This window comes from Bos taurus, chromosome 17 (assembly GCF_002263795.3).
Source record: "Bos taurus isolate L1 Dominette 01449 registration number 42190680 breed Hereford chromosome 17, ARS-UCD2.0, whole genome shotgun sequence".
NCBI classification, from domain to species: domain Eukaryota; kingdom Metazoa; phylum Chordata; class Mammalia; order Artiodactyla; family Bovidae; genus Bos; species Bos taurus.
The window spans coordinates 63,609,248-63,628,733 of NC_037344.1; the positions used below are offsets into that span (position 1 = coordinate 63,609,248).

The 19,486-nt window shown below is 55.4% G+C and overlaps 1 protein-coding gene across 3 annotated transcripts; it reads right to left on the reverse strand.

Moving 5' to 3' along the window:
* Positions 1-357: 357 nt before the first annotated feature.
* MVK (mevalonate kinase) lies at positions 358-19,277 on the reverse strand. 3 transcript variants are annotated; one of them, NM_001015528.1, is given in 11 exon segments: positions 358-1,085; positions 2,088-2,241; positions 5,646-5,762; positions 6,126-6,216; positions 10,140-10,185; positions 10,786-10,889; positions 13,892-14,047; positions 15,060-15,204; positions 16,559-16,706; positions 17,981-18,072; positions 19,216-19,277. In NM_001015528.1, coding segments are annotated over 10 exon segments (1,191 nt in total). In that variant the 5' UTR covers positions 18,059-18,072; positions 19,216-19,277; the 3' UTR covers positions 358-933.
* Positions 19,278-19,486: the final 209 nt, after the last annotated feature.

A 19,486-nucleotide genomic window follows, 5' to 3' on the forward strand; every position in this document is an offset into this window, starting at 1 on the left:
AATTGCTTTACCATGTTGTTAGTTTCTGCCATACAACAACATGAATCAGCTGTAAGTATATATGAGTTAGGAAGTTCCTCCTGAGCTAGGAAGTTTAAAATCCCCCTTTCTGGAAAAGCGGGCTGAAGCTGTGCTGACGGGCTGAGTTTGATGTTCGGACATCCATCCTGTCCACTAGGGCCATCTGGAGAAACCCTGCCCTATCCCATGGACACAGACAACCAAATGACCCAAAGTCCTTTCCACTAAGAAAGTGGCTGAAGAAGGGACAGGAGAGAGGGGGCAGGTATGGGCAATGGAGACTACCAGACCCTCCCATCTTTCTAGACATGGAAAGAAGTGAGTGAAGCACTGTTTACTCAAGATCTTTTTATTTCCCCTTTGCCATCTTTTCTGCAACCCCTTCAGACACAGACCAGAAGGTATTGCACATCGACCCTGCCTTCGGCCAACCCTCAGGCCAGATGGAAGGCAGAAGGCAAAGACCATCACTGGAACACCCCAGGAAGGCTTCCTGGGGGAGGTGGGACAGACAGGCAGGAGTACAGAAGTGGAGGGAAGGAGAAGGTCCACTGCTCTGGGAACCAGACCCCTGCATGTGGCATCCAAGCAGCTCGGCCAGGGAGTCTATGGGTCCGTGGAAGCTTCCGGGAGGGCGGGAAAGAGGCCCTCTTGTCTCAGACAACCACACACACTCCACTGATGGCCTGGCTCAAGAGAATGTTGTAGAACACAGACCATGGCTTCCGGGCAGCCTGGCTCACGGTGCAGAACGTGGGGCACGGCCAGCAGGAGGGGTGTCACAGAGGGGCTGGGGGCCTCCCGTCAGCGTCAGGTGCTGGGTGCCCACTGGCCAGCACAGAAGCCAACTCCAGCGCCTGGAATAATCTGGGAGAGGGCTTCGTGGTGGGGCTACAGCTGCATGGGCTCCTCTCAGAGGCTGTCCAGGCCTTGCTGGACAGAGGCATCCAGGGAGGCGGCCGTGTGGACAGAGACACCGGGGGCACCAACGCTGGTTTCCCAGCAGTCAAAGCCACAGCCGCTCAGCGCCCGCTTCGTGGCCTCTACCGCCGGCCGCTCCACATCTGCAGGGAGAAAGGGCAGCAGGTCACTCCAACCATCGGCTCTCTTGAGGAACATTCTCCCTTGGAGAGCGTTCAGCCCTGCTTGTGGCACAGGCAGGGGACCAGTCTTCCTGTTGGAACGCCAAGCCTGGCATCCTCCATGGGAAGGTTATGGACCCCCGAGTCATGTGGAACCTGGCCATGGGTCCTCAAATGATGTCCCCTCTCTGAGCCTCATCTCCTCACCTGGGGGTAGGGCTGACAATGAGACCTGTCCCTCAAGGCTTATGGAGAGGCTGACACAGGCTATTATAGCTGGAGGGCCTGGCCCAGTGCACCGCACACTCTCCAGGAATGTTCTCCCGCCAACGTCACTGCCCCAAACTAGGCCCCCACAGTGGTGGTTGGCCAAAGTTGGGATGCAGCAACTCCTTGAGGCCTGGGAGTCCTACCGAGGGTAAGGGGACCGCTGTGGGCTTACAGCAAAGGAAGGGGGAGAGCAGGACGAGAAAAGAAAGGAGGAGATGGAGAGGAAGCCGACCGAAAGCAGCGGTGATTCAACGCCCCAGCACAGGGCATGCTGCTGTAAGCCCGCTCCTCGGCCCTGCTCTTTCCCCAAAGACCAAAGAGGGGAGAGACACATTTCTCTTGTAGCAAGGTCAGTCCCGGTCCTGGCCACATCAGGAGGTGACAGCAGGGATGCAAGGCTGGTAGTGGTGGCGGTGATGGTAGATGGTGACAATGCCTTGGTTATTTCTCAAGCTTGTGCTTAGCTTGGCAGGTAAGGAGATGGGAGGAACAAGCCCTGTGCCAGGCTCTCTGCATACGTTTCGCCTCCTTGAATCTAGGCAACAGTTTTACATAAACTAGATGTTATGTAGGCCCAGAGCAGTTAATTCCCTTGACTGAGGCCACACAGCAGAGGTGAGACTGTTCACAGGCTTCTTCCTCCTCCCCCAGGAACTGCCTGTGTGGACGCTTTGTGTGAGCCCAGGCTGGCAACCCTGCCCGCCCCCTGGGTACCTGGCCTGAGGAGCGTGATGCCACAGCCCCCGCCGCCCGCGCCAGTGAGCTTGCTGTGCAGTCCGTGGGCTGTGGTCACCTGGCACAGCTGGTCCAGCGAGGCATGGCCCACACCGAGGGCATTCAGATGGTGCTGGTTCATGTCGATGAGCTCCTGGGGAGAAAGTTCTCTGTTCCAGCTTGGCCTGCCTGAGGCTGAGGTCCTGGGCTCGCCCCATCCATCTGACAACCGCTGGTTTGGGACCTCAAAAGGCTTTGACTGCCCAGCACACTGTCCTTCTCCACTGATAAAAGAGACCCTCTCCTTCCTGCAGGACTCCCAGTGGGGCTGGGATGGAGCTGGTGGTGAGCACACGTCAGGTCTGGCCACAGAAGGCTCTGGCCATGGGAACTGGACAGACAATGAGAGCCCTCCCAGGGTTTACTCTGCCTCTTTCCACTGGAGCTGCTAAAACTGGCCAACCTCAGAGAAATGCCATTGGAGTTATGTTCCCTGCATATGTTCTCAGAGATTACACTGAAGACAGAGAGACATTTCAAACTAGGTTGTCTTGGCCCCTGGATCCAGCTATGCCTGAAGCTGTCTCCTCTGGTCGTCTCATTTAGAAGCCAATAAATTCCTTTGCTGAGAAAGCCTGGTTGAGATGGATTTGGGGCATTTGTGGAAGAAGTCTCAAGTAATATGCTATCCTACTGCTTCCTGGAACCGACTTTCAGAAGAAGAATGGGTGTGTGTAGTTCTAACTAGGTCACGAGTTGGGGGAATTGCTAAGTTTGTTCATATTTCTCTGATTATGGATAATAAAATTCCTGCTCTCCTGCAGATCAAACAAGAGGCAGGTTGATGGAATAAAAAAGCTTACAGTCTCCACTGCCCAGGCATTCCCTATTTATATTTCACTTACTCCAGTGGTGTCAGCAAATCCCATCAAAATGCCAGGCAACTTGCTAGATGCTGGGGCTCTAAGAATGAGCTCCAGTCCCTGCTGTCGGGCAGTTATGAACATGGGATCTGAAAGCAGGCGAGCCTGGGTTTGAATTCTGGCTAGGACACTTCTTGATTGCGTGTCTTGGAATGAGGTCTTTCAGCCGAGCTTCAGTTTGTGTGCTGAGTGCTGAGTCGTATCTGACTCCTTGCGACCCCGTGGATTGCAGCCCTCCAGGCTCCTCTCTCCATGGGATTCCCCAGGCAAGAATACTGGAGCGGACTGCCATTTCCTCCTCTAGGGGATCTTCCTGGGATCGAACCTGAGTTTCTTTGAGTCTCCTGCATTGGCATGTGGATTCTTTATCACTGTGCTACCTGGAAAGCCCCCAGGCTCCCCCTTGAAAAACAGGGATTCTAAGAGTATCTGCCTTGTTGCCAGGAGGATGGAATTAGGCGTCTTTCCCATGAAGCCTGGCAAAAGGTAAGTGCTCAGCAAACGTCAGCTGCTATTAGTACTTTTATGCTGCATTTCCAGTATCCCCATTTTTCAAAGGGGAAAACTGAGGCTCAGAGGGGAGAGGGATGTGCTTAAGGCTGCTGAGCTTGTTAGGGCTGAGCCAGCACCAGAAGCTGGCTCTGCCTGATGTGAAGCGCATCTCTCGCCTCTGAGAGCACCCCTGGCCCTCTCCTTGCTCTGTGCAGCTGTACAACGCGCAGCTCTACCCCAGGGTCCCGGGAGAACCTGTGTGCCGGGAGGATGCCCGTCACAGGGCTGTGTGCCGAGGCCCACCTGGTTCTCCTGCCCGGGGCCGCCGGGCAGGGTTGTGTCTGCCTCTCCCCGGCAGCCTGCCTCCCACACCCCAGCACTTGTGACAAACAAGCAGACATGCGTGATGGCCCTGTGGCAGCCCTGGGTGTCTTTCACCGGTCCTGGGGGCTGGAGGGGAGGGGAAACTTCTGGGGCCTCTCGGTGCCTGAGCACCAGGTGTCATGTTGCGAAGGCAGGTTCCAGACACCTGTCACATTCTGATCCAAAATCTGTCAAGGATCGGATGACAGGCTGTGACACAGGAGAACAGCTCACTGGTGTGAGTGCAGAGCTGTCCGGGAGGCGAGCTGCACATTTCAGCGGCTGCCGCAGCCAAAAATATACACACTGTATAATCGACGTGCTGTTCTGAGGCATTCTCCAGGGGCTCAACGGGGTGTATTTTAGGCAGCACTCCATCATTATTAATTTCCTCCTCGGGAGGACTGTGTTCCCTTCCTTTCTACGTGAAACAAATCGAGAACCAGCGGGAAAAGGCTGGAGGGATGGAAGGAGATGGCTGGGGGATCGAGGGCAAAAGCCTGGAAATGAATTAGATGGAGTCCGTGCACCGAGCCTGGAGTACACACTTCTTAAAAAATTTTTGGGGGGGATTCCCTGGTGGTCCCATGGTTAGGACTTGGTGCTTTCAGTGCCCTGGACGAGGTTCAATCCCTGGTCAGGGAACTAAGATCCTGCAAGCTGTGCAGTGAGACCAAAAAAAAAAAAAAAAGAAAAGTTGACTAAAGGAATAAACAAGTCAGTGACTCCCAGCTCAGCCACTCACTTGATGAAACACCTCAGAGAAAGTCACTTTCTTTAGGTCTTGGTGTTTATATCTGTAACAGGGTGGCAACGTACCCACTTCACAGGTAGGTTGCTGGAGGATTAAGTGAGGGATCATCTGTGAAGAGGCTTGCAGGGTACCAGCGCCCACTCACGACAGGGGCTGCAGACTCAAGCGCCTACAGCAGGACGGGAGGCCCTAGGCCCAGGGCACGGCGGCTGTGGGCGGTGATCAGGCAGTGGCGGGGAATGCGGAGAAACGGAGACCCCAGGGCCTCACTTGAGGTGCTCCCTGGGCACCTCCGGCTGACCCACTGCTGCACAGCCATGTTGGCTGGGCCTGCCGGATCCTCTGGTTCTTCCATGGAAGCCAGGTGGCTTTCTAATGCTAGTGCACACTCACTGGGCCAGATGGGCCAGTTCTGGGAATGAGCCCATGCCCTCTGGCTAAGCTGGTGGCTCATCAGGCACTGTGCTCCGTGTCGCCCATGGGATCTCACTTCATTCTTAAGACACTCCAGTGAGGCCAGGATTCAGACGTGGGCCTGATGAAATCCCAAGCGTGAGGTCTCAACTGCTAAGCTAGAATTAGGCAAAGGGTGGGGGCTGGAGGATTGATGAAAGATTTCAGCCCATGTCTGATCCACGGCACACGAGTGAGAGATAGCTCCTGTGTGAACTTGATGTATTTAGTACTAACTGATGGATTAGCAAACAGAGCAGGAAAGAAGTGGCCAGGGGAGAAATCGCTCCTGGAATTATGGAGGACTGTGTCTTTACACGCACGACCCAAACCTGGCCCACTGCACTTATCACACACTAGACACCACGCTCAGGGCTGTCTGTGTTCCCTTGATTGCTCCCAATCACTTGGGAAGAGGCTTCAAGAGAAGACCCACTTGTTCATGGGTGCGCACACAGGCTCCAGGCCCAGCCTCTGTGCTTTAGCTCCCGGGGATTCCGAGCGCAGATGGGGAGGCCCTGCCCAGGACAGCGCTGTGGGTGGGGGACCCCGAGCCTGCAGGTAGGCTCTTACCTCCAGCGTGAGGTAGTGCTCTGGAGTGGGGGCCGCCGCCATCTCCCCCAGCACCCGCTCGCACTCCAGGGAGATGGCGTCTATGGAGGTCAGGAGAGGGGCCACGATCTCAGGGAACTGCAGGGAAAGGAAGTGAGGGCCCGTGAGGCCTAGGGGTCAGCAGACACCTGGTGGAGGGGAAAGGTGTCCCCATGGCCCACACCCATCCTCTGAGTGAACCCCTCTCCTTTGGGCCTGGTCCCTGCCTTGCCCGGCCACTACGGACCCAAGCAGAGAGGAGGTTCTCACTGCAAAGGCAGCGTGTTTAAGGATTCCTGTTCTGCCTCCTTGCTGGGCTGTGGATGCACAGAGCCTCCCCAAGTCCCTGCTCCCCCCGCCTCCTCCCCCCACTAACCCAGGAGGCAGAGGGAGGGCTCTGACACCCAAACAGGAGTGTTGTGGCCCCGCCGGGAACACTCCTGGGAGTGGAACCAGCAGCACCTTCAGTAGCCGGCTCCTGACATTGGCCACCAGGACCTTGGTGCTGCGAGGCACTTTGGTGTTGATCAGCAGGATCTTCAGAACCGGTGGCCTGCGGGGCAAAGAGGGGCCAAGGTGAGCCCAGGACGGTGCAGCTGGGCCAGGGCTGGGGGCCCACCTGGACTCCACCCCACGCTGACTCAGGGCAGGAAGCAGAGGCCTGGGGAAGTGAGCTGGAGACAGGTCTGGGAAGCAAGGTTCTTGATGCCCAGTTGCGGGTGCCCACAGCCGCATCCCTGCTTTGGCCCCTGGGCAGACAATTGTTTTCCTTTGGCTTGTGACTCACTCCTCCATTCAGTTGTTTCAACCTCGAGTGAATGTGCAGACAAAGGGCCCGGCACGCGCGGAGTTAGTTCAAAGGCGCCACCACCAAGGGTACAAGAAGGGGCTGAGGCTCTGTCCTATGGGCTGCCCCAGGGGGCTGGAGGGGAGGGTGCTAGAGAATCAAAAAGCCCCGGGACCAGGGGTGAGTCACGGATGGGGAGAGTCAGGTCCCAGTGTTCTGAGCCCGTTCGTGCCCTGCCTCATTGGTGCCCAGACCTGGCAGGACCCCAGATGTGGTCAGAGGGAGTCAGTCATGCCCAGGTAGGAGAGCGGATGCCCCAGGGCAGCCACGCCCAGCTGGCCCGCCAGCACCCCCACGTGGTCCTCACCTGCCCTCTGGGCTCTATGAAAGTGAAAGTGAAGTCACTCAGTTGTGTCCTGACTCTTTGCGACCCCACAGACGGTAGCCTACCAGGTTCCGCCGTCCATGGGATTTTCCAGGCAAGAATACTGGAGTGGGCTGCCATTTCCTTCTCCAGCGGACCTTCCCAACCCAAGGATCGAACCCGGGTCTCCTGCATTGCAGACGGATGCTTTACCATCTGAGCCACCATCCCTCCTAAAACCACAGCCCCAGTGGTCCTTATGGTTGGCTGTCTTTGGGGACTTAAGCCACTGTTTCTTGTCATCTCGTCTGCCTTTCAGAGCACTGCCCCAAGGCTGGGGACAGGGGTGGAGGACCTGAATGAGCTTTGGCCGGAGACATCTGCAGACAGACAGGCCCCGATACCTTTATTTGCTTTTCTTTTCACTGATCGAGACTGTAAAATCCAGCAGGGCTGGGAAAGGCTGCCAGAAACCTACTTGATCTCACCGCCCATAAGCCCATGAAATTAATATCGATTCTCAGCCTTGGAGGCTGGCTTTTTTTTTTTTTTCCACTTTACTAAAGATGAACATTCTATTTGGCTTTTCTCTTCCCTTTAAAGAGAAGCCGTTCCTCAAAAGGGCAGCGCTCTGGGAGGCTGCGTCTTGATCCACTTGGCAAACAATGCATTTTTTTTTCTTAATTGTGAAGCACCATGCGTGGTTTGGGGGTAAAGGGCTTCTCCTTAAGCCACGGGCGGGATTAATGTGGAGTCTGGCCTCCCGGCTTCTCAGAGAACCTGCCATCTGCTCACCGCAGCGCCCTGAAGCCAGCGACGAAGGTTGATCACTGGCTCTGTGTCCCCATCTATCGGGGTAGGAGGAGTCTGGGTATCATGTCTTCATCTCTCTCAAATAAAGTCCTTTGTAAACGGGCCTGCTGCCAGCCCTGCCAGCCCCACAAAACTCAGGACTCCTGTGACATCCAGTGACCACCTCCCAGGGCCACATCCTCTAAGTGCTGTGTGATCTCGGCCGGGTGACATCACCAAGCTCATCTCATCTCCCCCCTCCCTGGAGCTCACTCCACTCAGCCACCCTGGCTCCTGGCTGCTGTTCAACACTTCAGCCCCCACTCCTGCCTCAGGGCCCTTGCACATGCATCTCTGCTGCCAGGGACCTGCCCCCCAGCCTTGGCACTCTGCTCAAATGCCATCCAGGCAGAGGGCTCCAGTTCCCTCCTTCACATCCCAGCCCTCATTCTCCTTTCGTGTACTAAGGCCGTGGGGATGGCCTGCCGTGCCCTTACAGAGACGAATGTCCAGGGATCGTCTCCTCCCACAAAGTAGGGGCTCTGTGAAGGTGGGACTTTGGGTTCCCTGCTGAGACCCCAGCACCCGGTGGTTGTTCAGAGATACTTATGGACTGGATGGATGAACTCCGTCAGCAAAGAATAAAAAGCACTTGGCAGATACCGTTTCTGCCATGGATTCCCATGTCTAGGAGTCCCATTCTATAAATGAGAAGACAGAGGCCCCAGGGGAAATGACTCGCCTAAGGGCCCACAGCAGGCAAATGGCAGAGCCAGGCTCCAAGTGGACCCTGGGACCCCAGAGCACCCGCTGCCCCCTGCCCCCTGCAACTGCACACACTTTTGGGCCTCTCCCCTACCTCCCGTGCCTGGGAGACCCTCCATTGCTCACTCTTAATCACCTGCCCAGCCACATCTGCACTGGCCTTCTGTGCCCAGGGCCCAGCTCAGGGCTTAGGATACAACAGGCTCACAGGAAAGAGACCTGCCCCTGCCCCGTGAAGGACTCCCCAGATCTGCAGCCCGATGGTGACCTCCCTGCTGTCAGCTCCAACAACTTAGAGCCCTAAGAACACCTTTGTTTCAGATCGACATCATGACTGTCTCCTCTGAGAGACCGTGGGCTGCAGGTGGACCGGGCCCAGACACTCAGCCTCCCACCCTTGCTCCTGATCTCACTATATGCGGGTTCAGGCCACCCGGCAGAGCCACCGACCCCTGGGGGCCAGACTTCCCATTTCCTCCCCGCCATCGCTTCCATAAGCAGCCAGAAGAAGCTACTCCACCCTCCTGAATGGCCCTGCTCCCTCCTCTCTGTGGTGCAGGGGTTGTCACTTGGGGGGCTTGCCCTCCAGGGGCCGTGTGACAACATCTGGAGCTATCTTTGATTGTTGCACTGGAGATGGGGAGGGGCTACAGGCCTCTCGTGGGCAGAGCCCAGGGAAGCTACTAAACATCCCACGCTGCCCAGGACCGGTCCACCCACAAGGAATTTTCCAGCCCCAAATGTCCACAGTGCTGAGGCTAAAGGAATGCTGACCTGGAGCCCTCAGAAAGGCAGATCTGGCTTCTGGAAGCCGACAGAGCAGGCGTGAGAAGAAGCTACAGGTGTAGAGAGAAGGGGTCCACACCACGGCCTGCCAGGCCCCTGAGCCCCGAATGCAGCACCCTGACTGGAGGCAGCAGAGGTCTGGGACCTGCTGTCTGGCCGCCAAGAAGGCCACCCTGGCTGCAGAAGGAGAGAGCAGGCCCCGGGACCCTCAGAGTGCGGAAAGGCCCCTGCAAGGCAGCAGAGGGCCCTGGGACAACCATCATTCCCCCGCCTCCATTCGATGGGGGAGGGCTCAGGGGACAGCCAGGAGGCACCTGCGCCCCTGGCCGCAGGCCCACGCCTTACCCCTGACGGTCCCACACTGCAAGCCAACAGAACAGAGGATACTGGAATTGAATACACACATCTGTAATTCCAGTGCGTCTGGAAGGAGGAAGGAAGGAAACCTACAACAGGCTGAAAGTTGCCAAACGTCCCTCCGCTCGGCCTGCCATGAGCCTCCTGTGGGCTCCAGTCCTGCTCAGACGTGGTGCCATCACTGTGGCAACCGCCACGGAGTCTTTTGGTGGCTCACGTGTGCACGTCTGTCTCTAACCACCCAGAACTATGTCTGAAATCCATGTTTATACCAAGGGTCCGAGGGGAGGGTCAGCTGGAACACAAGAAGGGATCACTCCTTGTTTACTAAATAGATTGGCAGATGAGCTGGTAACTGAAGGCGGGTCTGGGGGACAGCCGCATTCTGGAAGGGGGGTGGCCCAGCCTCACCTGACCACCCGCTCTGATCTCTCGCCAACTTCAGAGCTAAAGTGGAGAGGAAAGAGCAGGCTTCCTCATGCCCATGGCCTGTGGGGCCACATGCGGGAGGGGAATGCCCAGGGGCACCTGCCCCGGGTTCCTTTACAAAGAAATGGGGCTCCCCCTTTTCACAAAGAAATGCATCCCCCACCAGATGCAGAAGCTGCAGCTCCCCCAGAATTACCTCTTTAAAGATGAAATCTTCCCTTGCTGGTATCGGAGTGCTCCTCCTAAAAAGAAGAACCCTGGGTGGGTTAGTCACAGGAAAAGCTCTGTATCTGGGCCTCCTGGGAAAGGGGTGGGATTGGGGTGGGGCAGAGTGTCACCATAACAGACTCAGCCCCGTAACGAGGCATCTCAGCTTCAAGGACCAAAGGTCCAGGAGGGTGTGGAGGTGCTCCGTGCCCAGGGCCGGGGGTCCCTTCCTTCCATCCAGGCTTCCCTGGACAGGCCGCAGGGTGATGCGGTGGAGGTGGGGCCAGAGGGCATCCAGCTGCAGTGAGCAGGCGTCCTCCCCAGAGGGGAGCCTGACTCGTGTGGTCTGCAGCCCCCATGGCAGTGGTTCCGCAGCTGCACCCTCTGGATCCAAGGGGGTGGGGGTCTCACTGAAACCACAGCTTCCCAGGCCCTGGCCCACCCCCAGAGATTTGGATCGGGAAGGTGGGAAACCCTGAGGTTCCCCCTGTCCCCCTCCTATCAGGAAAATTCTATCTTCCTCAGAACGCATGGACTCTATGTTCATCCCAAAACCACAGTCTGGGCAGCTACGCCTGTCACGAGAATTCCTAAACGAATAAAAGCTGAGCACGTGGGCCCTAGGCAGCACCTACCCCAGGTGCTGACGGCGTTGTCCACTCCGGACGGGTTCCCGTGAATCACCCTCTCCCCCTGGAAGGCCCACTTGTTAATTAACTCCAAGTTCTCCTCGGTCCACCTGAAGGAGACACAGAGATTCGTCTTTACCGTCCACGGTGGTGAATGGGGAGCTGGGGGTCACTGAGGGCAGCAGAGGGCCGGGGTCACAGGCGGGGCTCGCTGGAGACCAAAAGGCGAAGTGGTTTGGGCCCCCAAACTCAGAAAGAAGACAGATAGACAGCTCTGAGCCTCCCTGGCTACAGAGCAGGTCCTGCAGAGCGCTCCTGCCCAGTGCAGCAGGAGACCCGAGGCTTGGAGTTCACGGGGCTCTGCTTTGTCTCTCATGAGCTGAAGGACTCTGGGCCCCTTGCCTGCCCTCTCTGAGCCCCACTCTCCCACTCTGGAGGAACGTAACTCCTGCCTCCGCACAGGCTCAGCAGGCATGTGGGCCCGTTGGAATCCAGCCCTCTCTGGATTCCTCCCCAGAAGGGGTGTGGACTCACTATGACAGTGAGTGAGTATCACTTGAAAGCCTGTGAGGACCACACGAGGACACGTGCTCAGCCCCACCGCCCCACCCTCTCTCTCAGCTCGTTTCCCTTCTGTCTAGTCCCTGCCCCGAGACCCAACAGAAGCTGCTGGGGGTTGAGCCATGGACTAAGCAGGGAGCTGGTCTGAACCCATTCTGCCGCCGACTCACTGGGCATCCCTGAGCAGCCGCATCACCTCTGACCCTCAGTGTCCTCCTTCAGCAAACAGGGATAAAGGTGTCAAATCACAGAGGACGTTGTGGGATGGAAAAGCACACCAGTGCTCTGCAAAACGCCCAGGGAACGGTGTGTATTCCACCTGGGGTCTCTGTCCTGAAGTCACCCCAAGCCCGGTCCACCCACTCCTTTGCTGTGGCGCCTTGGGCAAGTCAGTCACTCTCTCTGAGCCCCTTTCCTCAAGGGTCAGAGGAGGATCTTATGGACCTGAAACTCACCCAGTGGTTGTGAAGCTATGATTAATAGTCAACACTGTTCAGAGCTACTAATTACCCAGGGCCAAGCACTGTGCTGCAGGCTTCCCCTAATCCCCACAATAACCTCTCAGGGAGGGTACCACAGTCACCACTCCCTTTCTTACAGAAGAGGACACTGAGGCTCTGACGGGTGAAACAGTATCCCCAAGACCATGGTGCCACTCACGGTGACGTCAGAACCACATACGCTCACTGGAGCCTGAGCTCATAACTGCTGACCTTTGGGGTGCCAACGAGACTCACTCACTCACTTGTTCAGTATACACTGAGCATCTACTATGCGCCTGTGACTAAGAGCACAGACGTGGTCCCTGACTGCTTGCAGCCTTGGAGTCTAATGCAGAATGGATGTCAGGAAGTCACCAATATTTAACTATAGCCTCCAAGAAGTACAATGCCGACTGGACAAAGTGTACCCCATTCTGAAAGGGGTGGGCGGTCTGAGGGACAAGGTGGGGTGGTCAGGGAGGCAGGAGGTGGGGGCAAAGAAGTCCAGCCTGAGGCTGTGCAGCCTGTGCCGTGACTGGGACTGGACAAGAGCTGGCCCTTTCCAGGGCCACAGATGAGCCAGAGTGGGGTGCGGAAGGGGCACCTGAATGCGGCCCAGGGTCCAGTCCGCTCAGCAAAATTGACTCTTTCTTCTGATTGGGAGACGCTGGGGGCATGGTGGGTGGGGGCCAGGTCTGCTCTCCCTACAGGTTCTCAGCAGTGATGGGTCTTCACAGGAGGTGGGGGAACCAGGTGGAAAAAAGCAGGACAGGAAAGACCACACGCATACCTGGACACCCACAGGCGTGCACATGCGCGCACATACCCACACCACCTTTATCTTTTGAAAGGTGGAGCCGGTCCGCCGGTTCGTGGGCAGATGTCTGTTTGGGGGGCCCAGGCCACCTGGCCTTCACTGCTCTGCGCTACAATCAGTGATCAGCATGTGGTACTGAGCGGAGGTCCTGTCGCCTCTGTCCTGCATCACCCTCTTACCCTGAAGTCAGCACATCAAGGCTGGAAGCTCCCCCACCCCAGAGTTCATCAGGTGTAGCCACTCCTTTTCAGATGAAGAAACAGAGCCCCAGAGAGAAGCGAGTTAACAGGCGAACGTGACTGCGATTCCTGAAAAACGGCCCCCCTGCAGCTGCAATCGCTCATTACCTGTCAGATGCTTCCCAAGGCTGTCTCCGCCGGCCCCCATCCCCCGACATGTGAGCCCTTCAGAGCAGCCTTGGAGAATTCAGACTGGGAATCCTATCAACAGCCCCCGGACCCACTGTGGCCACAGGGACCAAACTGAGCTTTGGGCCTTGGCAAGCAGCATACCCTCCCTGACACAGCACAGCTGGGCCCACACGGCTGGACTGGAAGCCCCCCAGCAAGAGGGCTCCCTGAAGCCATGAGGACAGGCCTCAGCAAGAAGCTGCCAGGCTGGATGCTGCGGCCTCATTCCCGACTCCCAGGACAAACTGCATTATCCATGCTTGGGCCAGTTTCTCAAGTTTCCCCAAGTAACAGAAACGGCCCGCCCACAGCCCTGTCAGGATAAGCCTCAGTGACTCACAGTGAGAACCGCAGAGGAGATGCTACGACCTTGTGGGCATGAAGATCAACAGGAAGGGAGACGTCCTGACCAGACAGACGCTCCTGTGTTTCCTTCTCAGCACGCTGTTTGTCATAACCATTTGGTACGACCTGGCAATGTCCCCCTGGGTATGAGTGAGGCTCCCAGTGGGGGGAGTGGGCTGGTCAGGGTCCCACAGTGAGCTGATGACAAGCATGATGGCTCATCTGATCCACTGCCCTACATGTGGGCTCAGGTTCCTTCTAAAAAACCACAGCATCTGAACTTAAAGGAGGCAAGGTCGGGATGAGGTGGCGGGGGGCAGTGGTAAAGAGCTCAAGTTCTAGATTCAGACCACCAGGTCCAGATCCCACTCTACCACCACAAGCTGTGTGGCCACCCTGTGCCTCAGCATGCCCAGCTGTAAGGGGCCCATGGGACAGATCTCAGCTTGGGGTGTGGTGCCCAGGAGGGACAAGGAGCAGGGGGAGGGCCTGATTACCTGCCGGCAGCCTCCCCATCCTTCAGCGGGTTTGGGATCTCCTCGCACGCGGTCAGGAGGGCAGCTGCCAAACACACGGAGTAGGCGGCACTGGAGCCCAGCCCGGCCCCAGTGGGCAGCTCCGACCATACAGTGATGTCCAGGCTGGGCAGGGCTCTGAAACACACCAGGCGGCAGAGCTCTGACTTTCCACAGGACCCCTTGGAGGTAGGTGAGGTCACCACCCCCATTTTACAGATGAGGAAACTGAGGCTCGGGAAGGCTAAGAACCTCATACAAGCTAGAAAGTGACACGGGGTTTGAACCCACACTGTCTGACCCTTAGCCACATGCAGCCTGTGCCCTGTATCACCCCGTGACACCACCTCAACCAGGAATGTCCCCTCTAGGAGCTGGCTTCCCCAAGGGCAGACAACCCAGATCTTATCAAAACACAGGCTTCACTCTGCTAATCACAGAGCTCCCTTGGAGCCCGTGAGACATGGCACAAGCATGCTTCCCTGGCCATGGCACAGAGAAGCCACCCAGCAGATCCGAGAATGGACTCTGGCTTTGGTTCGGCTGAACTGAAAGGCCAAAGGAGGCAGCATGAGTTAAAAAGGCAGGTGTTGAACTGAAGAGAACGGAATTGATTTCCCAGCTCTCAACACTTACTAACTAGCTATGTGGCCCAGAGAGTCTCTAACTCTCTGGGTCCCAGTTTCTCCCTGTGCAAAATGGAGAGGGTGTCCTCATGAGGTTGCTGTGAATATGAAAGCAGACCATATATGTATACACACACACATATAGGGTCTAGTATGGTGGACTTCCCTTGTAACTCAGCCAGTAAAGAATCTGCCTACAATGCAGGAGATCTGGGTTCGACTCCTGGGTCAGGAAGATCCCCTGGAGAAGAAAATGGCAACCCACTCCAGTATTCTTGCCTGGAGCATCCCATGCACAGAGGAGCCTGGAGGGCTACAGTCCTCGGGGTCACAAGAGTCGGACAAAACTAAGCGACTAAACCACCAACTAAACAACCACCAGTATGGTGCCTGGAACGCAGCAAGGACAGCTGATGGGTATTCAGAGCCTGGAAGGGAGCCCATGTGCTGTCTAGCAGCCAAAACTTTGGCTCAATCTTGGGGGCAGGCTGCACCTGCGCTCCCTGCCCCAGCGGCGCACATACCTCTGACTCTGGCAGATAGACAGGTACAAGTAGAGGAAGGCCAGCACGGCCAGGTGCTCAGGATCCACACAGTCCTTGGGGAAGCCCGCCACCTCCTTCAGCTTCTCCACGTGCTTCGCAGTGAGCGCTGCGCTGTCACCGTGCCCTGTCACACAGGCAAACAAGTGTACGCGGGTGGATGAGAAGGCCTCAGTGGTTTTACAGACACCAGAATACAAAAAAACTGAGACATTCCAGGTGTCAGAATCTGGAGAGACATGGGCTCAGGGCCCGAGCTCCACAGCCAAGGCTGTCGGTGAACTGCAGGCTTGGGAGGCAGGCAGGCCTGGGTTTGGGTGGGTCCTGACTGTGCCAAAGACTGGTTTTCTGACCTTGAGTAGGGGACTTAATCTGTCTGCACCTAAGATTCCCTGAGGGGTAAACAGGTAACAGGGGTATCTCCTCCCAGGATTGTTGCAGAGTAATAAAAAAAGGTACAGAAAACCCTTAGCACTGCTCCTGGCATGTAGTAAGGGCTTAATTGCTAGTAGTTTTCAAACACACACACATATCACTCAGAGGCCTGGGTTTGACCTCCGTGGTACAATATCAAAACTAAAGGCCACGAGGCTTTCCTGGTGGTCTAATGGCTAAGATTCCAGGGTCCCAGGGCAGGCGGCCCAGATTTGATCCTTGGTCAGGGAACTAGATCCCACAGGCTGCAAGTAAGAGTTCACGTGTCACAACTAAATGACCCTGCACGCGGCAAACTAGATATCCTGTGCACTGCAACTGAGAACCCAGCGCAGCCAAATAAGTATGTAGATACATTTTCAAAAGATTGCCCAGTAATTTAAAAATTGCTACAAAATATTAAAAACACACACACACAAACTAAAGGCCATATTGCTGCTGCTGCTGCTGCTGCTAAGTTGCTTCAGTCGTGTCCGACTCTATGCGACCCCATAGACGGCAGCCCACCAGGCTCCACCGTCCCTGGGATTCTCCAGGCAAGAACACTGGAATGGGTTGCCATTTCCTTCTCCAATGCATGAAAGTGAAAAGTGAAAGTGAAGTCACTCAGTCATGTCCGACTCTCAGCGACCTCATGGACTGCAGCCTACCAGGCTCCTCCGTCCATGGGATTTTCCAGGCAAGAGTACTGGAGTGGGGTGCCATTGCCTTCTCCGAAAGGCCATATTACTTCCCCAATATTGCCCTCTCCCAAAACATAATTAGTGAGAATAGGACAAGTACATCAAGCGAATATGAAAGGTGGAGATTTGCTTGGGTGGAAGGGAAAGGCCGGTGAGTGTAGAAGGCTTTTAAATTTTAAATAAATTAATATATTAGTAAATAAGTAAAGCTATTCTTAGGGGGGACAGGAGAGAAGACACCTCCAGGGTGATGTGTCTTGGGTCCCTCGGGGACAGCCTGGGATGACAGCCCAGCTGTCTTCCTTCCCCTTCTCCTCAGGGCCCAGCCTCTTCCCACAGCTGGTTCCTGCTCCCTGTACTTACCCAGAAAGCTGGTGTCCAGCAGCTGAAGGCTGGCCACGTCCCAGGCCCTCCTGACGCCAATGTTTGGTAAGTTGAGGCCCACTCTCCCATTGCTGTGGGGCTGAAGCCGGAGAAATGTTCTCAAGTTCAAGGCCACTGCTAGTGCTACCTATAGAACAAAGCGCACGATACCAGCAGTTAGCCTGGGGGTCGCTGGCAACGTGCATGGTTTCTGATTTAGATACTAGCACGTGGGCCACTCTGAACTATGCCCTTGGCAGACACTTCTCATCAACCTTGGCACCTTCTTCACAGGCACAACCGCTGCCAATCAGTTAGGAGTTAATACCTACGTGTCTTTTCCCTTCCCATGTAAAACTTCAGAATTTCTCAACACCAAAGGACGGCTTCCCTAATCACTGTGTTTTCAAAGATTAATATAAGAACATGAAAAATGACAGCAGGGAGGAACAGAGTAAGCATGGCTTCAGGTTCAAGCAGACAGGGTCACTCCTAACTCTACCGAGGTGTGCGGGACCTTGAACAAGTTGCCAATGCTCTCCTAAGCCTCAGCTTCCACAACCGTAAAATAGGACAATAGAAGTGTAACCTCTGAGGACAGTTGTAAGAGTTAAACGAGATATGCGTGTCTCAGACTCCTCTGCAGGATCCTATTCATTTTCCCCAAGAGTTTAGTCCTTAAACTTCATCTCTTCTCCACTGAAACTTACTTCCTAAGTAACTTCATTCCGCCCACATGGCTTTCCGTGTCATTTTCTTGCTATCTTACTGGGTGGGCCAGAGAAGTCCTTAAGAGAGCCTAACACCTGCCTTTTCTTTGCCCAGCTGGGAAGAAACTGACCTCCTCTCTGATCTCCCAGGCTACACCTCAAGACTTTCTTTCAGCTTCTTTTAAGATTAGCATCAGAGGACTTCCCTGCTGCCAGTGGCTAAGACTCCATGCTCCCAATGCACGGGGTCTGGGTTTGGTTCCTGGTCAGGAAACTAGATCCCACGTGCCGCAACTGCAACCCAGCACAGTCAAATAAACAAATAAAATATTTTAAAAAATATATTAGCATCAGGGGACTTCCCTGGTGGTCCAGTGGTTAAGAATCTGTCTGCCAGTGCAGGAGACACAAGTTTGATCCCTGGTCCAGGAAGATCTCACACGCTGTGGAGCAACAAAGCCTCTGCTCCAGGCCCCTGAGAGCTGCAGCTACTGAGCCCACGAACCACGACGACTGTAGCCATCTTGTCTACAGCCTGTGCTCCACAACGAGAGAAGCCACTGCAACGAGAAGCCTGCACTTGCTACAGCTAGAGAAAGCCCTCATGCAGCAACGAAGACCCAGAGCAGCCAGAAGTAAACTTAAGAAAAAGAAAAGATTGGCGTCCAGGAGCAGCAGCTCCCAGCCCTCAGAGGCTCAGGGGGCCCTGTACCTTGCCATGGACCACGGCATGCTCTCCATGCAGAATGACTTTCCCTGGAGCGGACACCAGCAGGACTTCTGACAACATGGCTCCTGGGAGTCCTGAAAAGGAAAGACAAAGAGAGGATGGAAGGTCCCCAGACCTCAGAGAACGCCTAATTCAAGCACCCCATTATAACAAAAAAGGCAGCTACCATTCAGCACTTGCTGTGTGCCCCAAAGGCAGTGCGGGGCAGCAGTCAGCCTGACACACCAAAAAATCTGGGTTTGAACCCACTGCTCCCCAGTGATGTCATCTTAGCTAGCCACATAGCCATCAAATAGCCACGAACCTTAAAAGTTACACGGGACAGTAACTATTCACCTTAATGGGTTTTGAGAAAGTTAAACTAAATAACACAAGCAAAACACTTAGTAGTGTCTGGCATACCACAGTCAGTTACTGATAGCTCTGTATTACTGACTCTCTTTTTGGTTCCAGCTTTTATTATTACTACTATTAAAGGTAGAAATTTAAATGAAATCATGGACTGGAAAGAAATTTTTTCCTGGGCATTTCCAGGCTGTTTCTAACGTTTCACAATTAGAAACAAGCTGCAGAAAAACAACTGTTACACCTCCCCACCCCACCCCGCCTTTTTTTGCACACTTAAGTCAGGATCTCTGCAAGACAGTCCTAGAAAGTGACTTGCTGGGTGTGCGTGTGCACATTTTAGATTTTTATGAATAATGCAAAGCTACTCTGATGGCTCAGACGGTAAGGAATCCGCCTGAATGCAAGAGACCTGGGTTCGATCCCTGGGTCAGGAAGATCCCCCAGAGAAGGGACTGGCTACCCACTCCAGTATTCTTCCCTGGAGAATCCCATGGATAGAGGAGCCTGGCAGGCTACAGTCCATGGGGTCGCAAAGGGTCGGACACGACTGAGCGACTTACAAAACAGAAAGGAAAAAAACTATCTATTTAAGGCTTTACTTCAATAGCGTGAGACCTGAACCGAACTATGAGCTAAGTGCTATTATGACCCCAGTTCCTCAGGGAGGGAAACTCATACTCCGAGCGAGGAGACCTACTGCTTGTCCGAAATTCAAAATCCTGTCAGTTTCCAGGTCGCCGGCTCCTGAGGAAGCCGGATTCTCAGAGCTGAGGAAACTGAGCCTGAGAGGCCGGGAGCCCAGTCCAGGGTCGTTCTGGGTCTCGGCCTCGAACTTCGCTCCACCCCGCCTCGCAACCCCAACCTCTCACCTGTCGCCTCAGGTGCTCTGTTTCCGAAGCCGAGCCGCTCCAAGACTCCATACCCGAGCTCGCGGGTACGGAGGAGAGGCGGCTTCTTCCTTCGCCAAGCCAATCAGAGCGCGCGAGCCGGGAGTTCCCTTCACCAATTGGCTTGAGCATTGGCCAATAGCTGCCGTTCACCAAGACCTCACGGATTTCCCCGCCCAACTCCTTCCCTGGACCAATAGGAAGCAAGTCCCTGGGAGTGTCCCGCCCTGGGGAGAGAGCCCCGGACCAATAG